Below are 26277 nucleotides of genomic sequence, written 5' to 3' on the forward strand. Positions count from 1 at the left end.
TCCAGCGAATGGTCATTTTCTGCTGGATTCCAGGCCATGCTGGGATACCAGAAAACGAATGTGCGGACTATGTCACTAAACATCCATCCAACAGAGAATTAGCACAGTATTATGTTCCATATATTGACAACAAAAGTAACATACGAAGAATAAGGTAGTGAAGAATGGAGAATTCAATGGCAACCCCAAACGCATAATAAACTTTGCCAAATAAAACCTGAACCGCAATTGTGGACCTCCATTTTTCGTATAAGCAGAAGGGAGGAAGTAATCTTAACCAGAGCGTGAATTGGCCACAGTCATCTTGCACATCTTTATCTCCTCACAGGTAATGATCCTGCACAAAGTGCAACTCTCCACTTACAATGAAGCATATTCTTGTTGAGTGTACTTTATACACCACTGCCTGTCAAGTCTCTTTTAGCTTTCTGCCAAACCTTAAAGAACCCTTGACACTCTGCCACATCATAGGTAATGATGCTAATCTGCTGGAGTTCTTTCACTTTACGAAACAGATAAAATTTTATGATCGTTTTTGTGTAATGCCATAACAGTGAACATGCATGTTTAACATTCATAGTGGTGATAGGTGCAATATGGCCTAAGTAGCCTTTGCACCAAAAAACAACAACAACAATCTAGCAGAGAGCTAAATGATTTTGTAATAACTGAGAGCAAAGTGGAGGAAAAATTGTTAAAGTTGTACAATAGACAGGCACCTGGTGTGAATGGGATCTATCCAGTTACATTAAAGGAGGCAGCAAAGAAAGTAAGCAAACCCTTAGCCATAATTATGAAAACTTCCTTGCACCCCGTGGAGGTCCCTGTCCCTGTGGACTGGAGATGTGTAAATGTCTCCAATTCACAAAGCAGGATCAACAGGTGACACGAGTAATTACAGACCTCTTAGTTTTAACTTCTGTTCCACGGATATTAATGGAGTCACTGGTTAAAGAAGCATTATAGGATCATCTAGACAAGACTGCAGTTATAGTTCGGATAGCATGGATTTCTTAAGGGGAAGTCTTGTCAGACAAATTTGATTGGATACTATGATGTGGTCACAAAGGAACTGGATGCAAAAAATAATTTTGACGTCATGTACTTGGATTGTAGGAAAGCTTTGTAAACTGTTGCACATGGATCCTTAATGCCATACTGCTCCAAAAAATTGGAGCAGTATGACATTAAGGTCAAATTGCTGCTATGGTTAAAAGGTTGGTTGAGTGGGAGAAGACAGAGTGGTAATCAGTGGACATTGCTCTTGAGATTGGTGAATGGAACAAAGGGTTGCTCTTACCAAGAAAGTGCTTCTTAAGTTCTGCAAATTGCAGCGTCTGGAGACTCGGCACCTGTGAGATGATCTAATTGAGGTGTATAAAGCCTTTAATGGTTTGAGCAAGCTCAGTGCTGATGGGATTCTTCCTCTTGCTCAGATTACTCACCTGAGGGTACATAAATTCAAATTGAGGAAAGACAATTGTAGAATAGATATGCTGAAATTTGCCTTTAGCTAGAGGGTTGTTGATAGTTGGAACAAACTTCCATATGTTGTGGAGGTGCGACAACTTAAATAAGTTCATGGCAGAGCTAGACAAGCATTTGGAATGAATGGATGGGTGAAATGAAAGAGGTTTTTTTTTTTTTTTTTTTTTTTCTTTGGCTGATGCTATATAAGCTTGCTTTCTTGAATAATATGCATCTACTAATGCTAGTGCAGTGCCACCAGGTTTAAGGAGAAGCCATTTTATAATCTTTACAGTTATGATTCTATCCTGCGTACAGATATTCTGAATAATTATGATACTGGATTCAGTGACAGTGTTATGAGTGTAGAAAATATTAATAACATCATCTAAGAGTATAGTGAAAGGGCTGGTGGAAGGACAGGTCCAAACTAGGTATTTTAAACCAATTCAAATAGGAGAATTGGTATTATTAAAGTCAACACTCAAGCAAGAGTTGTCAGACAAGCTACACCCAATGCTAAAGGGATATTTTAGGATTATTGAAAGGTTATTAACAGTTATTTTCAGATTAAGGGATGTTACACATCCTTATGCCACCCATGTCACTCAAATTTGGTGAGATAATACTTGGGAAGAGGTAAGACATATTGCTGGGCATTAGCAATGCTGTCTTGAGAGTGGTATACAAGGCACTAGTCTGAGTCCTCTATTCTTAGTGCAACAGTTAGAATTCCAAGAAGGTGATGATTTATGCAACAGCCTCATCTAAGTTGAGAAATGATTGACTAATGCAAGATTAGTTTGTAAGGATTATTTTGAACAGCATCCTCTGCTGTTATCAAAACCAGCTGCTACTAAGGATAATTTAAAAGTTATAGTAATCCTCTTCCTGCAAAAAGTTCATCTGAATATGCTGATGAAGGAAAACATTGTTGCTGTCCTAAATTGTGTTAACTTCCTTGCAGATTTCTCCAGGGAAAAATGTATCCTTTTCTAGATATGCCTAACATATCTATTGTTCTTGTTTATACTCCAGCACGGCTACCAGGTCAGTGGAGTTTACAATAAATCAATCAATACAAATTTTAATCGTATTTAGTAGTCACGGGCTTGAACCCCTGTCCACTCGGTTATGTGCAGAGAAAACAGAAAACCTGTTGAATTTGTAACAGCAACTATTCTTAATGAAACTTTGTGGACTAACCTTAATGCTAAGTTGTTAATGTGAAGAAAAAAAAATTATTGTTGTCTTATGTTTGTTCATCGTTAATCATAGTTTGGTTATTGAATAGGTTATTTAGGATTACCTCTTGTTAAAAAAAAATAATAATAAATTTAAAAAAGGAAAGAAACAGAGAATTTTTTGACAAAAAAAAAAGTTTTTGAGTGGAGAGGTATGTAATAACATTTAATATCAACTTATGTTTTTTTATATAGATAAACATAAGAGTGCCTGTTTGTTAATGTAATTTCATAGTAATTGTCAGCTTACTTTCTTTTCTTTAACAAATAGTTTTTCAGTCTGAAGCACATTGTCCATCTGATACGTGTTTTTATCAGCGATTGACATGAACTTAACAAATATCAATACCACATGGCAGTACTAGTAGTGGCAACCAGAAAGTTAAAGCAAAATGAGGGGAAATTTAATGTATCTAAGAGTACACAGAATATTGTTGATTCGGTGAATTCTGTTGTAAAATTAATGCAATTTAGTTCTCCAAAGTTATGGTATTTATGCCAAGAAACGTGCTTGTTCATTAATGAAGCCTGGATATCAGAATTAAGTTGAATGCTAATAATTGCTAGATTTAAAAGTGCCATAGAATACTTGATGTTTGTTGATAGAACAACGTTTCAGACAATTGTAAGTAAATCATTTTCTTTGCAGTGTCAGTTAAGAAAGATCTTGTTTAGGCTGTTGCAATGCCAAGTTAGTTGGCTCAAACAAAGTACATAAATGCATTGGCTAGATCCTTCTGTTTGTTTAACTATAATGGTAATAGAGGTTGGAGCAGCTGTTTGAAAGGGGTTTGCACTTATGTATTGCTTTATGCTATTGTATGAAACAACCTATTAATACAGTCACAGATGCTTGGATACAAATTGTTAGCTATACAAGAAAGATTGAGAAAAATCAGGTTATTTATTTTGAAACTGTATTGTATCTTTAATTAAGGAAGACCACATTGGTTCTTTAACTTTATTTGTTAGCCCAGATACATACTACACACTACGACATAATAAATCAGAGCCAATAAGAAGAGAGGTTTTACAACTTACTACTTCATGCTTTTTTGATAGTGTTGGACTTTTCATATGGAGGACAATTTTTCTTATAATCTCTTAGCTTTATTATTGCATATCATGGTCAATCTTTTAATTTGACTGTTTTGTTTTCAGCAGATAATTAATTACAACTTTTATTGTTGTAGATACAAGTTGTTAAATACAATGATGCTAAATACAAGTGTTGTATCAAACTTAATGCACACATTTATTTTATATAAAAAAATGAAGGTACAAAAATGGAAACAGTCTGGGCACTTTTCTGTCAAGTGCTGGAGAAGGTCGAAAAAACTGCTATGGTAAAAGTATATTTTAGCTTCTCAACCACATACACATGAGTTCTGTGGCTACATCATTGTTCTCATAGCACTTGTGCTTTTTAAAGGGCCCAAACAGGTGGTGTTAGACCACCAAGCAGGGCCAAGTACAGACTTGGCCCTGCTTGGTGGGGGAAGATCAATTTCCAGCCAAACTTTGCAATTCTCTGTGTTGTCTGATGTTCATTATTTTTGCAATACTTGTTACAAAATACATGAAGTTTCATGAGAGACTGAAAATAGTTTGGAAGTATTGATGGTTTCTATTTTGGCAAAAAAAAAAATCAACCATTATACATCCCATATCATCTCAAAGGTTAACCACAGTGCAGCTGATTAACAATATTCATATTCCTATCCTTGAAATGTTTTGCTCTCTTTTGGAACTTGCCCATGTAAACTAAAACTGCAGCCATTATCAACCCACTGCAGAATGGAAGCCTCCTCAACAATTCATGTTGAGAGAAAGAGACCATTTGTAGGCTTCCCCATATGCTTACCAAAGCTTCATATAGATGTCTGATGTTCACAAGGTGTTCAGTCACTGCAGATTAACAACAAAAAAAAAGGTTATTGGCAACAGTTTTCCTGCACTGCATGATAGGAACACAATTAGTGCATGTATGCTGGCCCAGAATTCTCAGTGAAAAGAATAGATGGTTCCAGTTGATAGGTAACTGTGGTATGCTGCAATTTTAGTGAAAATTTGTGTAATCAGTTGATGCTCATTACTTTTGGTACAAACCTTATATATACCATATATGTAAGCATTTAGAAATATTTCTAAAACTAAATACAGTCGATTCCTGTTATTTGGAACACATCGGAACTAGTGCATTTTGGTCCAATTATGCGGCTGCCCCAATTATCCGAAGTTTCACGTGAATAGTTAAAAATACAATGGACCCCCACTTTGCAATTGGTTCACTGTACAATCAAATCACTATACAATGTGTAGTAAGTGCCGGTCATTGTGATCACTTTTGTGAATTGAATTTTAAACAGAGATTCTAATTAGCAAAAATAGGAGGAATATTATACACAGGCTATAAAAGTAAAGATATATTTACCCTTTATTACCTTATCAATTAAAAAATTAAGTGAAAATCAGAAGAATATACATGATAATCGGAATAATTAATACATACTGTAATATGTACACTGACATTTGTGGGTGGGGGTTAAAATTTAAAACAGTAAAAAGATAAGCAATCAATAACAAAGAACACGGCAGACACAAATTGCAAGTAATACGATATGCGCAAGTGAGAACGGAGTAACAAGTTACGAAGCTTTAAAAATAGGAATGAAGAGAAGATTCTGAAAATTAATTTTTTTATGATTGAAGATTTCATAATAACCCACAGAATTCCAGCTGTCGGTATTATCGCAAATTCAATAAGATCGAGTTTACTATCCGTTTATGATAGATTGCACTAACAGAAAAGCCCAATAAACAGGTGACTGCTAATTGTTTTATGGTTGTGACCTCCCGAAATCTGACTGAACCACGTGGTATGGTCGCAGACAATCGTAAGGTAATCTCCAGTGCTGCAGTCTCCTGCCCCGATTAAATGGAATGTTGTTCCAATTAAGCGAAGTAAACCCTGGCTATTTTCTCGATTGGGTTCTGTTTTTTAAGATTTGCCCCGATTAACCGGTGGCCCAAATAATCGGAATCCACTGTATGGAACTCCTATTGAGTTCTAAACGTAATTTATTTAATTTTTTATTTTTTATATTTTCCTGTTTAGATCATCACACTCATGGGCATCGATCAATGAGGCACAGGGATAAGCATTATCACGAAGATCATGGTAATATATGCATAATATCCTTATTGCAATCAGTGAAAATAGTTTATACAATTCAGTAATAGCATTATAATGGCTAAATGATGTGAGGAAGTGGCTTTTTCTGAATCTGCCAAAAATTGGAGTTAAAAATTCTCTGTTACTTGTACCTTCCCTGTCACCAAAATGGTGGCCATCCAATTTTACTTTGAACTTGACCAACTGTCTGCCTTAACCACTGTGGCAGACAGTATATTCCAGTGATTTATAACATGCTCCCCGAAAGTAATCATGATGTCCAGCCCCTGTTACTCCCCTATCACTGGTTATTCTATCTTCTACTAGTGGAACTATATCTCAATCATTCTGCTGATTTCCTGTATCTATCGCTCCCCCCCCCCCCCGCGATGCCTAGTTACTAAACTCTAAAATCGAGACTTCTAGGTCATTTTTGCATTATATGATTGATCTGTACCCTTTACCAGTCTAGTTGCTGTTCTTTGAATCCCCTCTAGAAGCTCTTTGTCTTCCTTCAAGTCTGCCTTCCAGGCACAAACAAAATGTTCTAAATGCAGTCTCTCCATTGTCTTGAATAAAGACAATGGTGAGAAATCTTTGGCAATGAATGCCAAGAAAAACAGCAAGGACTTCTTTACTTATATGAACTCTAGAAGGAAGGGGATGAATCAGATTGGTCCACTTGATATCAGTGGTTTGACTGTAGTAGATGATCATTCTTCGATAGCTGCTGAACTAAATGAGCATTTTGCATCTACATTCACACATGAGGAGTTATTCAAGGAAGAGAAGGCCAGATGTTTATCAAACTGTAACAGAGTGCTTAATGATTTTGTAATAACTGAGAGCAACATGGAGGAGAAATTGTTGAAGTTAAACATAAGAAAGGCACCTGGGGTGGTGGGGTCTATCCAGTTATATTAAAGGAGGTGGCAAAGGAAGTAAGCAAACCTTTACCATAATTATCAGAGCATCCTTTTACTCAGGGGAAGTCCCTCACGAACTGGAGATATGCAAATGTATCCCCAATTCACAAAGGGCGGTTTCTAACGGTGACACGAGTAATTACAGACCAGTTATTTTAACTTCTGTTTGGGGAAAACAATGGAGTCACTGGTTAAAGATGCATTGCAGGATCATCTAGACAAGACTGTAGTAATAATTCAGACACAGCATGGATTTGTTAAGGGAAAGTGTTGTCTGACAAATTTGATTTGGATATTATGATGTGATTGCAAAGGAACTGAATGCAAAAAATAATTTTGATATCATATACTTGGATTTCAGGAAAGCTTTTGACACTTGTGCATGGAAGACTACTGTACAAATTGGAGCAGTATGGTATTAAGGTAAGTTGCTATAATGAATAAGAGGGTGGTTGAGTGGGAGAAGACAGACAGTGGTAATCAATGGATGCTGCTCTTCATGGACTAATGTTATTAATGGAGTTCCCCATGGTTTGGTGTTGGGCCCACTGTTGTTTTGTACATTTATCAATGATATTGATGAAGGTATATCAGGTTTAAGGTCAGAGTTTGCAGATGATACAAAGGTTGGCATTTTTGTTAATGACAGTAATGGCAGTGTGCTACTTCAACGGGATCAAGAAAATTTGGGCAAATGGACTGAGAAGTGGCAACTGAAGTTTAATATTGACAAATGTAAAGTACTGCATATGGATAGAAGTAGCCCCAGAGAAATGTACCTACTGTGTGGTACTACACTTAGGGTGGTAGAAAATGAAAAAGACCTGTGAGTAATTGTGCAGTCAGATATGAAGTTTTCTGAGCAATGCAGACAGGCTGCCAGAGCATGTCATGGGGTATTGTCAATGATATACAGGAATTTTGCTAGTAGGGAAAAGGTGGTGATTATCCCTTTGTATAAGGCAATGTTCAGACCACCCTTGAGTACTGTGTACAAGTATGGAGGCCTCATTTTGTGAAGGATATAGAGTTGCTAGAGCATATACAGAGAAGGGCAACAAGATTGATGAGGGGAACGAAGGGGTTGACCTGGAGCTTAAGAAAGCTCCAGGTCCTGATGGTATTTCTCCACTTGTTCTCAAAACCTGTGCTCCTGAACTTACTCCTATTCTTTGCCACCTTTTTTTACTTTCTTATTCCAAAGGTGTTTTCCCTTCTGCTTGGAAATTTGCTCATATTCAGCCAGTTCCTAAAAAGGGTGACAAATCCCTCCCAACGAATTATCGTCCCATTGCAATTACTTCTACTCTTTCTAAAGTAATGGAGAAATCAATTAACCGCCAACTCTTATACTACCTAGAAACCTTCCGTCTGATTAACGATCGCCAGTATGGATTCCGTCAGTGTCGATCCACTGGTGATATTCTGGCTTGTGTTACCCATTTATTGACTAATTCAATGGAAACGTTTGGTGAAACACAAGTAGTTGCTCTTGACCTCTCAAAGGCTTTGGATCGTGTTTGGCATAAAGGTCTTCAAAACAAACATCCATCTTATGGTTTGCCAACTGTTTTTTGTAATTGGCTATCCAGTTTTCTCTCTGATCGCTCGCTGAGGGTGATGGTAGATGGCTCTTTGTCTTTTGACTTCTCCACTAATGCCGGTGTCCCCCCCAAGGTTCAGTTCTTTCCCCAACTCTTTATCTCTTGTATATTAATGACCTTCCATTGACTGGATATCCTATCCATAGTTTTGCCGATGATAGCACATTGCAATCCACTTTCCATTTTGAGAAACCTTACCTTGCTCAATCAGCTTCAACTTCTCGAAAATCTGCTACCAATTCTTTAAATGCCGATCTTCAGATAATTCTCCAGTGGGGCAGTGACAACTTACTTGATTTCAATCCTAAAACTCAGTCTTGTCTTATATCTCGCAAAAAGGATTCTTCTGCTCCTATGCTTATCTTTGGTAACACTCCGATTTCTAGGCAAAATGATATACCTCTTTTGGGGATTACCCTGACTTCTAATCTCTCTTGGCACAAGCACATTAGAAATATTGCTTCCTCTGCATCTAAAAAACTTGTTTTCTCTTTCACTCCCGGCGTTACTTTTCTTCCAAACAGCTGCTCACTCTGTATAAATTGCAAATCCGCCCTACCATGGAATATTGTTCACACATTTGGGGTGGTGTCCCCAAAACCTCTCTCAGGCTTCTTGATTCCATTCAGAAGAGGGCAGTTAGGTTAATTAATGATTGATCTCTAACAGAGTCTCTCCATTCGCTGTCTCATAGACGTACTGTTTCTGCTGCATGCCTCTTCTACAGGTATTTCCATGGGCACTGTTCTTCTGAATTGGCTTCTATAATTCCCGCTCTCTCCTTCAAAACAGTCCGAACACGTGCAGCCACCAGCCAACATCCATTTACTGTCCAACTTCAAACTCTCAGAACCAACTTTTCATCATCCTCGTTGATTCATTCAACTGCCATTTTCTGGAACAACCTTCCTTCACGTGGATTTCCTGAAAATTACACTGTACAGAAGTTCAAGTTCAGTATCAACAAATATCCTCTTTCGTCTTCTCAAACTCCAACCCAAGCACGGTACTAAGTACTATAAGTTCTAATACCTCTCGTGTTTGGGTTTTACATTAAAAAAAAAAAAAAAAAGTCAACCGATAGGTGCACATTCTCCATTTCTTATCCAGAAATGTCTCGAGAATGCTGCCGGACCCCCCTGAAATGGTGGTACCTCCGTAGCCAGGTGGGCAGGAGTAGCACAAGCTTCTTGATTAGACCGGGATTCGAGCCCGTCACCACCAAATACGGAGGATGCGGAAAAGTCAGGGAATGACCACCGCATATCCCCGGAGCAATATGGTCTTAGTTGCTAATACTCCTAAAAACCAAATAACAAACAAACAAACCTAAAATGATGAAAAGACTCTGCTCCAGAGATATACTTATAGAGACTATGAATAGTAGGCACTCTGAAGCCCTACTAAGAATCTCAAAATTTGCAAATATTCCTGTCACAGTAACTCCACGTGCCACCGTCAATTCATCCAAAGGAGTGCTGTCTGAGTGGGACTTAATAAATGTTACTGAAGAGGAATTAGTCCAAGAGCTACAAGACCAAAAAGTTGTACAGGCAAAGCGAATTAAAATCAAAAAAGACGGTGAAGTTTTGCTTACTGTACCGAAACTCACATATGCAGCTGCAACACAAAAATACAAATCGGAAGGAACTCAAACTGAAGTGTCCATACCACCAGCTACATCCATTTCCGACTGGGCTTGGGCTGTTCTAGCAAGTCCGCAGGAGTCCCCTAAAGAACATGTAAAAGACCAAGCAAATAATACCCCAGTCACCGTACCACCAACTATTACTCCACACGCAGTTCCGACACGCAGTGTTATACTGACCTTTTCAACACCAATCCTTCCAGCTACAGTTAAGGCTGGATATCTGAACTGCCATATCCGACCTTATATCCCCAATCCCCTCAGGTTATTAAGTGCCAAAAATTTGGCCATGCTGAAACAGTGTGTAGAGGGATTTCAGTGTTCCCCAACTGTGGATCCAAGGAACACACACAGATTGACTACCCAGCACAAACACCAGTATGTCCAAACTGTAATGGTAACCATCCTGCTTATGCAAAAGTCTGTGAAACCTGGAAAACAGGAAAGAAGATACAGAAGTACAAAATAGAAAACAAAGTGACTTACCAAGAAGCAAGGAAACAAGTTTTGCTTACTGTATCGAAACTCACATATGCAGTTGCAACACAAAAATACAAATCGGAAGCAACTCAAACTGAAGTGTCCATACCACCAGCTACACATCCATTTCCAACTGGGCTTGGGCTGTTCTAGTGAGTCTGCAGGAGTCCCCTAAAGAACAAGTAAAAGACCAAGCAAATAATACCCCAGTCACCGTACCACCAACTATTACTCCATCACCTTCAGATACTGAGTCTGAGAAATCTTATAAACTGCAAAAGATTCTAACCGCAGATATGGAAACCGATGACACCACTAACAATGAGGAAACCATCTTAGAAATACATGCTGAGGAAGATATGGGATACTGCACGACCCACTTTCCCAAGTAAAGATAAAATAAAATTGGAATGCCATAAAAAGATTGGCTCTAAAAAACAGTCAGAAATCCTTTCTACTTCAAATGTTAAATAATGGATCAGTTGATTCAATGGAATTGTAGAGGCCTCCATAGCAACATAGATGATATTCATGTTTGATAAATCAGTATCATCCAGTAGGTATCTGTCTACAAGAAACGAATCTCTCTCCACAAGTGACACTTTCAGTTAAAAACTATACCTTGTTCAGGCAAGACAGGATCACTACCCATTGTTCACATGGTGGTGTAACTATATTTATTGACATTAAAATCCTGTCCAGATGTATTTCTGTACAAACCACTTTAGAAATAGTTGTAGTACGCCTTGCTCTTGGCACAACATTTACTCTTGTATCCATATATATCTCACCAAATCAGAACTGCTCGATAACTGAACTAGATGATCTTATCCTACAACTACCCTCTCCTTTCTGCATATTTATTGATTTTAATGCCCATCACCAGTTATGGGGATCTTTACAGACAGACAACCGGGGACGCACGAGAGAGAGAGAGGCTTTTCTTGTAAAGCATAATCTCACACTGCTGAACACAGGCTCCCACACCTACGTCCATTTTCCAACAGGCTCAACCTCTGCTATAGATCTGTCATTATACTCACCCACGTTATTTCCAGACTTCGATTGGAGAGTTTCAGACAACCCATTAAATAGTGACCATTTTCCTATAATCTGTAAGCTCTGCACAAGAAGAAACTTACCAGTAAGCGGTCGAACTAAATGGAAATTCTCAAAAGCTGACTGGAATAGATATGCATCTAGCATTACACTAGATGATGATATTATCCAGCATCACTCCATAGATGATGCCGTTAAACACATCACAGAACTGCTAAGGGAGAAAAGAACAAGGCATGGAATCAGTTCCGAAAAAATCCAACCACTGCCAATCTGATTATCTACAAGAAACTTAAAGCCCAGGCCCGTTACATCTGGCGAAAAGCTAAAAAAGAATCTTGGATTCGTTTTGCTTCATTTGTCACTAAAGACACAAGTGCAGGACTGATCTGGCAGAAAATAAGATGCCTTACTGGAAAGTCTCCATCAATTCCTTCCTCAATCATAGTCTATAAAGGACAGGAGGTAACCTTTCCAGAGGGTATTGCAAACATCCTCGTGGAATCTTTTGCTCACCATTCTGCATCAACCGCATATGATCCAACTTTCCTAAAAGCCAAATCAGTAGTTGAAAACTATAAAATAAATTTCAGAACGAAGTCAGCCCTCTCTTATAATGAACCACTTACCATGTATGAATTAGAGGAATCTAAAAAAAATCAGCCAATAGTGCACCTGGTCCAGATGGCATATACTACCTAATGTTAAAAGAATCTAAATGAGAGAACTTGTTACTCTCTCCTAAAACTTTTCAACCGAATATTTGTCACAAATTACTTTCCCCCATCCTGGCAACATTCTGTAGTTCTACCCATTCCAAAACCAGGAAAAGACCAATCAGACCCACATAATTACAGACCAGTCTCACTTACTAGCTGCTTAGGTAAGACTCTAGAAAAAATGGTACATAGTTGCCTCACCTGGTATCTGGAAACTCAAACTACTGTGAACAACGATCAGTTTGGATTTCGTAAAAACAGATCTACCCCTAGACCTTATGATAAAGGCTGAGGCAAATGTTTAAAATGTATTCATAAAAAAACGAACATTTGGTTATGGTGAGCTTAGATGTAGAGAAAGCCTTTGAAACCACATGGCGTCATGGCATCCTTCTTGACCTACATGCCCTAGGACTAAGAGTACATTTACCAGCATTAATTCAGAGCTTTCTCGAATGTCAAACTTTCCAGGTCTGTTATCAAGGTACACTCTCCAAAATCTCCATACAGGAGGAAGGAGTCCCACAAGGGTCAGTCCTCAGTGTCACACTCTTCGCATTTAGAATACACACTCTTATAACAACCATCCCGAATTCAGTAGAAACTTATCTTTATACCGATGACCTCACTATATCCAGTCACTCACAAAATATATACTCTGTTGAAAGGAAACTCCAACTATCAATAAATAAAATACAAACATGAATGTTACAAAATGGCTACAGACTGTCACCGCAGAAAAATGTCGCTATACACTTCTGCAAGAAGCGAAAACTGCACCCTGATCCTGAATTGCGCCTTGGAAATCATGTTATTCCAGTCAATGACAATATTAAATTCTTAGGTTTAATATTGGATAAGAAATTAAACTTCTTGAAACACATACACAGCATGTACGAACTATCTGTTTGAAGAAATTGAATATCCTTAGAGTGCTTTCTGCGATGTCATGGGGAGCTGACCGATACTCCTTTCACCTGTATAAAACTATAATCCGATCCAGATTAGACTACGGTGCAACCGTATATGACTCAGCTAGAAAATCAGCATTACAGTCCCTAAATACCATTCAACACAATGCACTTAGAATACCTCTAGGTGCCTTCTGAACATCGCCAGTCCAGAGTCTTTATATCGATGCACATGAACCTCCATTATCGTTCGGAGACAGATGCTGCTGTTGCTTACGTACGCAGCCAGATCTCGGAATAGCCCTCACATCCCATCTGGCCTTACATGTTTACTCCTTCTTTCCAAAATTTCCACAGAAATAAACCAAATGAAAATAAACCGGCTGGAATCAGATTGAAGGATTTGCACAGAATTGGAGTGTCCCAATAGTTAATATCCACCCAGACACCAAAGAAATGGAACCTCCATGGTCCACTTTCAAACCTTTATCTGATGAATTTTTTTCAAAAGTGCGGAAAACAGGCATTGGACAATCAAAATATACAGCAGCTACATTCAACTCATGCATCAGCAAACACACTCTGCAAATATATACTGATGGATCCAAATCTGATACAGATGTAGGCGCTGCAGTAGAGTTCTTCCCACTTATACAATCTCTGAAGAACTTTTCTCAAGTTGCAGTATTTACACCGCTGAACTCCATGCAGTAAAAATGGCTATCGAACATGTCAACAACAGGTCGAATGAAGGGATAATAATCTATACCGATTCCTTGAGTGCGGTAACTTCTGTACAACATAAATGTCCGGACTCTCATCCTATTCTGAAAGAAATCAGAGCAGAGTTAATTAATCTCACAGAGCATAACAGAGAGGTAAGGTTCTGCTGGATTCCTGGGCATGCTGGACTCCAGGGAAATTAGAATTAGCATTAGTAGAGGCATGTGATGCAAGAAAGCAAGCTTATGCAGCATCAGCCAAAAAAAAAAAAAAAAAAAACTTCACCCCTCCATTCGTTCAAAATACCTGTCCAGCTGAGCCTTAAATTTATTTAGGCTATCAACTTCCACAACAAGGGATGGAAGTCTGTTCCACCAACAAACTACCTGCTGGCTAAAGGCTAATTTCTGCACATCTATCCTACATCTGTCTTTCCTCAATTTGAATTTATGCCCTCTCAGGTGATTATTCTGAGGAAGAGCCAGAATCCCATCAGCATTGAGCATGCTCAAACCATTCAAAGCTTTATACACGTCTGTCAGATCACCTCGCCATCAGCATTGAGCATGCTCAAACCATTCAAGGCTTTATACACGTCTGTCAGATCACCTCGCCGCTGCTGACTGGGCTAGCCAGGTAGGTAAAGTGCCTGCCTGGCAACCCAAGGTCGCGTGTTCAATTCCTGCCTCGGGCTTGGTTCACAGTAAAATGCAAAAACTTTGGGAGGTGCAATATGGCCGTAGAAACTGATGCGCCAACAACTAACAAAAAAAAAAAACCCTCTCCAGTGCCTAGTCTCCAGACACTAATTTGCAAAACTTAAGCCTTTCTTCGTAAGAACAACCCTTTGTTCCAGTCACTAATCTTGTTGCCCTTCTCTGTACTCGTTCCAGCAGGTCTATATCTTTCTTGAAATGTGGCCTGACCATTGCCTTATACAAGGGAATAATCACCTCCTTATCCCTGCTAGAAAAATTCCTGTATATCATTGATAAGACACCATGAGCTACTCTTGCAGCCTGTTTGCACTGCTCAGAGAACATATCTGCCTGCACAATTACCCCCAGGTCCTTTTGATTCTCTACCACTGTCAGTGTACTACCACAGAGTTGGTACGCTGCTCTGGGGTTGCTGTTTCCCATATGTAGTACTTTACATTTGTCAATGTTAAACTTCATTTGCCACCTCTCAGCCCATCTGCTCAACCTTTCCAGATCCTGTTGCAGCAGCATAGAGGCAGTAGTGTCCTTAACAACCCTGCCAACCTTTGTATCGTCTGCAAACTTGGACATTAAGCTTGATATACCATCATCAATATTATTTATAAATACAGAAAACAACAATGAACACAATAATGGACCCAACACAATAATGGACCCAACACTGAATGAACCCTGAGGGACTCCACTAATAACATTAGTCCACGATGAGCAGTGTCCATTGATTACCACTCTCTGCCTTCTCCCCCTCAACCACCCCTTTATCCATAGCAGCAATTTGCCTCCAATGCTAAACTGCTCCAATTTGTGCAGCAGTCTTCCATGTGCAACAGTATCAAAAGCCTTTCTAAGATCCAAGTATATAATATCAAAGTTATTCCCTGCATCCAGTTCTTTTGTGACTGCATCGTAGTATCCAATCAAATTGGTCAGGCAAGACTTCCCCTTAACAAAACCATGCTGTGTCCGAGCCATAACTGAAGTCTTGTCTAGATGATTCTGCAGTGCTTCTTTAACCAGTTCCTCCATTAATTTTCCTGGAACAGAAGTTAAACTCACAGGTCTATAATTACTTGTGTCAGTCTTTGATCCTCCTCTGTGAATTGGGGTCATATTTGCACATCTCCAGTCTATGGGTACCTCCCCTGAGTCCAAGGAAGCTCTCATAATTATGGCTAAGGGTTTGCTTACTTCCTTTGCTGCCTCCTTTAATATAACTGGATAGATCCCATCCACCCCAGGTGCCTTTCTTGTGTTTATCTTCAACAATTTCTCTTCCACTTTAGTCTCAGTTATTACAAGATTATCTAACTTACTGCCAGATTTGAATACACCTCTGGCATTCCCCTCGCTGAATAACTCCTCGTGTGTGAATGTCGATGCAAAATATTCATTTAGTTTGTTAGCTACCTGAGCAGGATCATCAACAGTTGAACCATCGATATCAAGTGGACCAATCTGATTCATCCCCTTCCTTCTAGAGTTTTTTGCATAAGTAAAGAACTCTTTGCTGTTTTTCTTTGCATCCTTTGCCAAAGATTTCTCGTAATCTGCCTTCGCCTGCCTAACCTCCTTTGTAATTTGGTTACAGATCAACTTATATCTATCATAGACTTCTGTGTCACGTGTTAATTTATATGTATCCCATGCATTTTTCTTCTCTAACATATGTCTCATTAATTCATCTGACATCCATTTAGGCCTAAACCTTGAACAATATTTCTTAGTTGGTATGTAAAGCCTAGTAGCTTCCAAGATAAGTTCTTTGAATGCTTCCCATTTTGAATTTGCTGTTGGTAACATCAGTTGGTCCCACTGTATAGAATTTAAATACTGCCTCAGACCATCGTAGTCGCCTTTACGAAAGCAATAACCCTTCCCTTTACCCCTGATGGTAGTTACCTCTTTGAGTAAATCCCACTTCAGCACACTGTGATCACTGCCACCTAGTGGTTCCTCACTACTGATAATCAAATCATGAGTATTACTCCCTCTAGTTGTCTCCCGAACATGCTGATGTAGAAAACAATCATCCAATAAATCCACAAAAGCCTTGCTAGTGTGTGAGTGACCAACCCACAAATTCCAGTTAATATCTGGGAAATTAAAATCCCCCATTATAAGACTCTGATTTACTGGCCCACTCTATTTCCCTGTACAGTTTATTATTATACTCATCAGAGTCATTAGGCCTATAGCACACTCCTACTCTCAATTTTGATCTCCCAATGCTTATGTCGCACCAAACTGACTCGACACTGCACTGTCCAGCGATGTCGACTGGCTTCACTTCCTTGGATTTTTTGTTTCTTTACTAATAGGATAATCCCTCGTCCCTTCCTATCTTGTCTATCCTTTCTGTAGATGTTGTACTTCCCTAATTCCAATTCTGCATTCCTTATATCTGTGTGACACCACGTCTCTGATATCCCAACAGTATCCGCCTTTGGTGCTTTGGGCAATACCTCAAATTCATCAAATTTATTCACCAAACCCCTAGCATTGGTGTACATGCAAGTATACATGCACCTGTTCTTTTTCTTAGCTACCCTAACACAACCCATGTGTTTACTTGTACCGCAATGACTCTCAAATATCCTGCATCTTGTTTTCCAGGCTTCTGCTCATTCCAATAGAAGCTTGTCTTGGCGCATTATAGCCTTAGTAGCTAATGCTCCAAAAAAAAATCCAAACAAACAAACAAACCAATAGAAGCAGTTCAAGAATCACTTTCACCTCTGCCAGTTGCTACTGTTAATCTATTAGTCCTTGTACCCCCCCAAGCTAGCAGTTTTCCGACCCACCTAACACTGCCTCGATAGCATCAGCAAATATTTTTGCACCCTTTCTATTTAAGTGTATCCCATCCCTGTAGAAGTAGTCCCTTCTGTTAAAAAGTACAGAACAGGCTGAAAAAAATTCCAACCCTTGAGCCTTGCACAATCTTTCCAGGGCCGAATTGATCGACAAGGTTCTCATCATATACTCCCTCCTATCGTGTCTGGGCAGAATTGCAGACAGTTTCAAATTGAACTCTAATTCACGGCTTTTTTTCAACAGTGACCTGTACTTGTTAAGTAATTCTGCCAGTCTCCTACTCTTAATATCATTAGTAAATGAGAAAGCAGATCAAGCAGCAAAAAATCCAATCAACCCCCTTGTCTTCACTTGCCTCGATTCCTTATATGGACTGCAAACTCATCATAAAACAGTTATGTATTGACCAATGGGCATCAGTATGGCAGCAACAGACCCATAATAAACTTTTCCAAATAAAGAAAAAGCCCCAATACTAGAAATCTAGTTCACAATTAAACAGACAAGAAGAGGTTGTCCTCGCAAGGACATGCATTGGGCATTTCCATCTTGCCCACCTCCATTTGTTGACAGGTGATGAACCTCCTCACTGTCGTCATTGTTCCGACCTACTTACAGTGAAACACATTCTCCTCGAGTGTCCCTTCAATCATGCTGCTCGATTAACAAATTTTAAATCGGCTTTAACCCAAATCAATTCATTAGAGTTGAACCATATTCTCAGTGATGAAGCAAATTTATCCCATTTATTTAATTTTTTAAAACAAATTCATTTATATGAACTTATCTGACATATGACCGGAAAAAAAAAAAAAATCATTTGCAGAATTACTGTGACAGGCACAATTTGGCCTTGGTTGCCCTTGTGCCAATAAACTTCCATTTAAACCAAACAACCAGCCTTTAGTCAGCAGGTGGTTAATTGCTGGAACAATTTTTCATCAATCGCTGTGGAAGTTTATGGCTTAAATAAATTCAAAAAGGAACTGGACAAACTTTTAGAGGAAATTAATGTGTGAAAATTTTTTTTTTTTTTTTTGCCTGATGCTGCATAAGTTCATCTGCTTTCTTTCTTGCATCACATGCCTCCATTACTACTACTACTAAAGGAACATTGACATCTTTCCCTACTTATGAACTTCCTATATTCAGGAATATGTCACATAGCGCAGTTAATGCATTGGAAAAAAACTACCGCACTGACTGAATCAGCACTAAACGGGGAATAGTTTCAATGTGAAAAATAATGTTACGTGTGTATCATAAGGATTTTTTTATATTAGAAATAATTATGCATGATTAGTTAGAAAAATAATAAATACAAATAGTAATGAGGTAGATGAAGAACTGGATACTTATGATTATATACTTATAGCATATAATTTGTTTTCTTATCTGCTTGGTTGGGGTTTTTTTTTTTTTTGCCAGTGCAGCAAAATCCTGTGGTTTCCTTGCACTACAGGGCAAATACTACTATTAGGCATTAACACATTCCTATTCTCAGTTTTGTTTTCCCAGTGCTTACATCACCTGTGTCAACTAGAGGCACTGCCTTAAATTTAATATGCATCTTAACTTAATTTAACTTAATTTAAGAGCATAACCCCTCCACCTCTCCCATCCTGTCTGTCCTTCCTGTATAATTTGTACTCCCCATATTCAAATTCAGCATCACTTATCTGAGTGATACTATGGTTTTGCTATTCCTACAATGTCTACATTGTTGACTTAATCAGTACATGCTAGGCCTCGCATAACGCGAGTTCGATTAATGCGATATTCAGTTAACGCTATTTGAAAAATGATACCACTTTTCACTTTACACGATGCAAATTTCCAGTTAACGCGGTCTTTTTTTTTATGCGATAGTTGAAAAAGATTTGAATCGCGCGTTAAGCTTTCCGCGAGTCGTACGGTCAATAAACAAACGTTTGCCTGCTGCCCACCTCGGTGTGTTCCATCAACCATCGGAAGAAGACGTGTTTGTCTCCTGCTAATAAAGTCAATGCAGACTTGCATTTAAAAATTCAAATTTTTAAATGAGCCAGATGAAAATGTTACCGCGAAGGAGGTAACGGTAAAAGAATTAGATGAAATCTTTCGTATCGCATAGAACCTCAAACAAAAGGTTTGATGTTCTCTGTGATATTTATTTCGCCAGGGCCCAGAGAAGATTGTTGTCGGCTATCGGAAATTGATTGATGAAAAGAGAAAGTCAACACTGTTCAAATATTTCCGCAACAGTAATTTTTTCATTGTGTATTTTATGTCAGAGGTTCCCAAAGTTTCTCGGTTCACGGCGCCTTTAATGTCTCAGTAATTTTTTCAAGGCGCACCCAGACCAAAAGAAATACCTAACAGTTCCGCTTAGTAGTTAGGTCCAAACAACTTAATAAGAAATGCTGAAACTGTGAACTACATCGAGCTAGTAGTTCGTGCAGTGTCCGACAGATGTCGAGTATCGCTGTGTTTCCCTCGAAAATTTAAAATATTCCGCGGCGCACAGTTTAAGAACCGCTGTTTTATGCAATAAACATTTAATTCCATAATTATTTTCATTATCTTTTACATTGTATACAGTTAAAAAGTTATTTAAAAGATATTTTTAAAATTCTTTATGGACATTCCAGAAGGTCAAGGACCAATTATAATTTTTCCTATTGGTTATGATATTCGATTAACGCGTTTCCGTTTTGCGCGATGCGCTCGCGGGACGAATTAATCGCGTTAATCGAGGCCCGCCTGTACTTCATATTCATCAAATTTACTTTCAGTATTTCTAGCATTAGTGTCCATGAAAGTATACATGCACATGTTCTTGCTCTTAATTACCCTAACACAGCCATGTATTTATTTGCTCCATTATGAACCACAGCAGGTCCTCAAGTCCGACACACCTTGCTTTCCAAACTGCTGCATATACCAATAGTACCAGTGCAAGAATCACCTTTGCCTCTGCTTGCTGCTCTTGTTAAGCTATTAGTCTGTGTATACCCTGATGCTAGCAGTTTTCCGACCCACCTCTCATTGCCCAGATAGCATCAGCAAATTCTTGGACCCCTTCTATTCAAGTATATCCCATCCCTGTAAAAACTGGTGCACTATGGCCACAGATGCCAATGCACCTAATAAATCCCCAAACAAACCTGTAAAAACTCTCCTGTTAACAAGCACAGACCACACTGAGAAAAATTCTTCTCTATGAGCCTTGCACAAGATGTCCAATTCTGAATTGATTGACAAGGCTCTCAACATATGCTCTCTCCTATCGGGTCTGGGCAGAATTGTAGACACTTTCAGCTTCAGTCGTAACTCACAACTTTTTTTTCCCCAACATTGCCCTGTACTTGTTAGCAGGTCCTCAATCTTTTTATATTAATATTCCTAGTACCAACGTGTACAACGGCGTCACCTTTTGTGCCTTTAAAAGATGATATCTGCTCTACAACATCATCTGCTTTTGTCCCTGGCAGACATACCCTGGTCCTATTCCTCCTCTCCTTCTTGCACAACATATATCCTCTTTTTCTGACAATAGAATTACCAACAATAACTGCCTCCTCTGGGACCAGTACATTCTGCCTTGGAGATTCCCCCATTGTGTGAGCTCTGGTGTTGAGCTGGGCAGCTGAGACATGGAGTGCCCTCCATTTTAATTCCTTCTAGGGCAGCACCCTACTCTTCAAACACTCATAAATGCCTATCAGAATGCTGATTTGGCACCTAATTTCATCACACTCTCTGCACCTAGCATTCACAAAGACATCCCCTTGGCTAGATCATGTCCTGTTCCAGAAAGTCTGCAAACATTTCACAAGTTGCACATTTTGTTCTACCCCTTCGGTTTTCTTCTGAGCCATAGCAGTCCTGCTACTTTGTTCCTGTTGTGTTGCTGTTCTAGTCTGGGGCATGATTTTCGTTTAAATACAATTTGATTAACAGTGAAAATTAATAAATTTAATTGTTTAATTGACAATACTTCACTAAGGCTAATAGATTCCTAAATGCAGTGACACATTAAGCTATCAAGTTTTTTATGTTATACTTTATGCTATACTTTTATGATCACGGTGCTAAATTAATTATATACTTACTAAAATTACTAATAAAACTTAATTACGAAAAAAACTAATATCCTTACTAATAAAAACTAAAATTCCTTAGCTAAACACAACAGATTTATGCCTTTAAGTGGTTAGTCCTCAGAGCTATTTATTCATCACAATTAAAGCCCTACTATTCCAATGCACTACTCATTACATGCTCCGATATTCTCACCGAAACACTGATACAATAGCGGTACAAATAGTAAGTCGTAACTTACAAAATCGCTACCTAAATTTAAAAATAAGCTAACAAACATGACTAAAACCATTTAAACTATTTTCAAAACATGATTTAATATGTTAATTAACCAAAAGACTGTAAAGATTTCAAAAACACTGTAATAGTAATAGAGGCATGAGATGCAAGAAAGCAAGCTTATGAGCTTATGTAGCATCAGCCAAAAAAAAATTCACACAACCATTCCCTCTAAAAGTTTGTACAGTTCCTCCAGCAATTAACCACCCACTGGCTAAAGGCAAATTCCTGCACATCTATTCTACAGCTGTCTTTCCTCAATTTGAATTTATATCCCCCATTAGGTTCGTAATCTGAGTAAGCAGAAGAATCCCATCAGAATTCAGCGTACTCAACCCATTCAAGGCCTTATACACCTCAATCAGATCACCGCGCAGGTACCTAGTCTCCAGCCACTGCAATTTGCAGAACTTAAGCCTCTCTTGGTAAGAGGAACCCTTCTTTCCCCTCACCAATCTTGTTGCCCTTCTCTTTATATGCTCAAGCAAATCTACATCCTTCCTAAAATGAGGCCTCCAGACCTGTATGCAGTACTCAAGGTGTGGCCTGACCATTGCTTTGTACAAAGGGATAATCACCTCCTTATCCCTTCTAGCAAAATTCCTGTATATCATTGACAAAACCCCATGACCTGCTCTGGCAGCCTGTCTGCATTGCTCAGAAAACTTCATATCTGACTGCACAATTACTCCCAGGTCTTTTTCATTTTATACCACCCTAAGTGTAGTACCACACAGTTAGTACGTTTCTCTGGGGTTACTTCTACCCATATGCAGTACTTTGCATTTGTCAATGTTAAACTTCAGTTGCCACTTCTCAGCCCATCTGCCCAAATTTTCTAGATCCTGTTGCAGTATCACACTGCCATTACTGTCATTAACAACCTTGCCAACCTTTGTATCATCTGCAAACTTTGACACTAAGCCTGATATACCTTCATCAATATCATTGATAAATATGCAAAACAACAGTTGCCTTTGCTTGCCTAATCTCCTTATCATTCCCATTAGATTAAAATTCTGCATCCCTGCATTGAAAACCATGCAAATAGTATCAGTGGTAAAGAATTTCATATGAAACTTCTTTTTCCAGTGCTTAATATGGGCAGAATATATTCAAATTTAAAATCTACAGAAAATTGCTGGCACATCATGATAAAGAAAATTGAAGCAAAGAAGACATCAAACAAGAAACTTTTATTCATGTCTGGCATATGAACTAGGCCACAGTTATGGAGTGTATCAACAAGTTGATATACTCCACACCAGACAGAGGCAGGACAGTAATTAGAGCTTGGGAACCAACAAAAAATACTGGATTTTCATAACAAGCACCAGGCTTCTGTTTACTGGCATTATTATGTTATTTTATTTTTAACTTTTTTTTTTAAGTTAACATGAATTCATCATTAAATAGTTGTTTTCTAATTTCCTTTATAATTTTTAATTTTTATTTAGTTTATGAAATTATTCCTGACACTATCCTTCCAGGGCTAAAAGGAGCAATCATGGAAAACGAAAATTTCGCATCTCTCAAGACTGCAAATCCTATGGATTTGCAACAAAACAATTGTGACAATCAAAACCGCAAAAGGATGAAAACAGATGTACCTCAAATGGAATACCCGTATTTCCTTATACTGCATTCGTTATCAAATCAGTCATTAGGCACGCTATCTCCTTTTTATATACAAAAATGTTTAGAAAGAGTAGCCGGATCACCAAAAATGGTACGCATACTGATATCTGGTGACCTATTAGTTGAAACCACCAACCGCAAACATTCTGAGTCTCTCCTCAAACTAATATCATTTGGTGGAGTCCCCACTAAGGTATCTCCTCATGCCACCCTTAATACCTCTAAAGGAATCATATCCGAATGGGACCTATTGAATGTCAAATAGGAAGAGATTGTTCAAGAACTCCAGGACCAGAAAGTTACTCAAGCAAGACGAATAATGTTAAAGAAGGATGGAGAATTTGTACCTACTCATAGCATTATTCTTACTTTTTCTGGCCCGGGTGCCAAGGGTTCTGTGGCCAAGCAATCTCAGTGAGTTTTTCAAAGTGAGATATCTAAAGAGCTTTTGCCATTATATATTCTGTTTATTTCTGAATACTGTTTTTCTCATTTTATATTTCAGTAGCTCTTTCATTCTACAAGAAGTAGGCAAAGGCCCAGAAAGGAAAGACACCTTTCTGTTTCTTTTTCCTTTATCACTAATCCAACTAATAGCCGCTTGGTCACCTCGTGGCACTGCTCCTGCCTCCCCGTGGTGGGGCGGTAACCTGGGTGGTGAAGACAAACCCCCAGGGCCAAGAGGAGCCAACATGGATTAAAATATTTATCCACCATATTCCCAATCCTTTATGATGTTACAAATGCCAAAAACAACCCAAACTCTCAGACCAAGCAAATAACACTCTAACAATACCAGCGGAATCTCCTCTTCCTCCAATGAGTACTGCCACACCACGTATTACAAATTCAAATATAATGAAAAATATTCAAGATACAACCACGGACACAGATGGCACATCTATACAGGAAGATCCAATTTTAGAGCCTTTGAGCTCAAGAGCAGAAACTTACGTCGATCATGACTCTAATCACGACATAGGAAATAATAATACAAAGAGACAGAAGACTGATCAGATGGAGCAATCCTGCCCATCATTTCTAATTTTCCACTCTCTCACTAGTCAGCCTATGAGCAAACTGTTTCCCTTTATAATTCAAAAACATCTGGAAGGTATTGCAGGATCACCTAAGACTGTTAAGAGGCTGCAGTCAGGAGACCTAATAGTGGAAACTACAAACCACAGACCTTCAGAGAAACTTTTACAGATTACAAACTTTGCTGGTATTCCAGTAAAAATCTCTCCTCATGCAACCCTAAATTCATCTAAGGGTGTAATATCCAGTTGGGACTTATTAAATGTTACTGAGGAAGAAATAACCCAAGAGCTGCAGGGAAAAAATGTAATTGAAGCAAAACAAATAATAACTAAAAAAGACAATCAACTTACACCTACCAGAAACATTATACTCACCTTCAATACCCCTAACTTACCCGCCTTTGTAAAAGCAGATTATTTACTATGCCGCATTTGTCCATATATTCCCAATCCTTTACGATGTTACAAATTCCAAAAATATGGCCACTCACAAACTGTATGCATAGGAGTTCCTATCTGCCCTAACTGTGGGTCCTCAGACCACATACAAAATGACTGTACAGCTATAAAAATGACCTGCCCAAACTGCAAAGGTGATCACCCAGCATATTCCAGAACTTGTGAAAAATGGAAAACTTAGAAAAAAATAGTAAAATACAAAGTTGAGAACAAATTTGGTTACCAAGAAGCGAAAAGACTAGTTGCACCTACTATGAGCAAAAATATTTCCTACACTAATGCAGTAAAAAAATACCAGACAGTCTCTGCTCAAACTAATGTCACAGTTCCTACTAATAAATCAATTTCTGATCGGGCTAGAACCGTACTCTCTGAGGAAAAACGAAATGTACATAAACAACAACCCAAAATCTCAGACCAAGCGAATAACACTCTAACAATACCAGCGGAATCTCCTCCTCCAATGAGTACTACCACACCACGTATTACAAATTCAAATATAATGAAATATATTCAAGATACAACCATGGACACAGATGGCACATCTATACAGGAAGATCCAATTTTAGAAATTCATGCCGAAGAAGAAGAAATGGACACTGGTCGGCCAGTTTTTCCTAAAAAAAAGACAAACAAAAATTGGAACGTCATAAGCCAGTCACCTTCAAAAAGCAGTCAGATACAGCTACAACAATTAAACACAAATAATGGCCTTCATTGTACAATGGAACTGCAGAGGCATTCGTTGCAACACAGATGATATCCATGATTTAATTAACTGGTATTCTCCAGTTGCTCTTTGTCTTCAAGAAACTTACTTAACCTCGCAAATTTCTCCTTAGGTAAAGAACTACTGCCTTTATCAAAGAGGTCGCAATACAGTAAATGCTGCCCACGGTGGTGTAGCAATACTAATAAATTCAAAGATCCCAACTAATCATATCCCACTTCAAACTGAAATAGAAGCTGTTGCTGTTCGTATAACTCTCCATATTGCAATAACACTAGTCTCAATCTACTTACAGCCAAACCATACTTATTGTTTAAAAGAACTTGAAGACCTCTTCATACAGGTACCTCCACTTCTCTGTATATTGGGGGACTTTAATGGGCACAACCCCCTATGGGGCGCTTCTAAATTAGATACACGGGGTTGACTCATTGAAAGCCTTTAGATGCATTAAACATCGCCATACTGAATACTGGCTCGCACACTCACATTCAGCTCCCAACTGGACATATGTCAGCAATAGATCTCTCCATTTGTTCTCCAGTACTGGTCCCAA

The 26277-nt window shown here is 38.6% G+C and overlaps 1 protein-coding gene across 3 annotated transcripts in view; it reads left to right on the forward strand.

The window, feature by feature from the left end:
• The window catches only part of dsh (Segment polarity protein dishevelled), a 512259-nt gene that overhangs the window by 197906 nt on the left and 288076 nt on the right, over positions 1-26277 (forward strand). For all 3 annotated transcript variants that reach the window (XM_090373973.1, XM_090373975.1, XM_090373972.1), the window contains exon 5: positions 5830-5892. In XM_090373973.1, the coding sequence (XP_090230099.1) occupies positions 5830-5892 (63 nt within the window). The remainder of the gene's footprint in view (positions 1-5829; positions 5893-26277) is intronic.

The sequence above is a fragment of the Mastigoproctus giganteus genome, chromosome 5 (genome assembly GCF_048544385.1).
Source record: "Mastigoproctus giganteus isolate SK-2022 chromosome 5, ASM4854438v1, whole genome shotgun sequence".
Classification (NCBI taxonomy): domain Eukaryota; kingdom Metazoa; phylum Arthropoda; class Arachnida; order Uropygi; family Thelyphonidae; genus Mastigoproctus; species Mastigoproctus giganteus.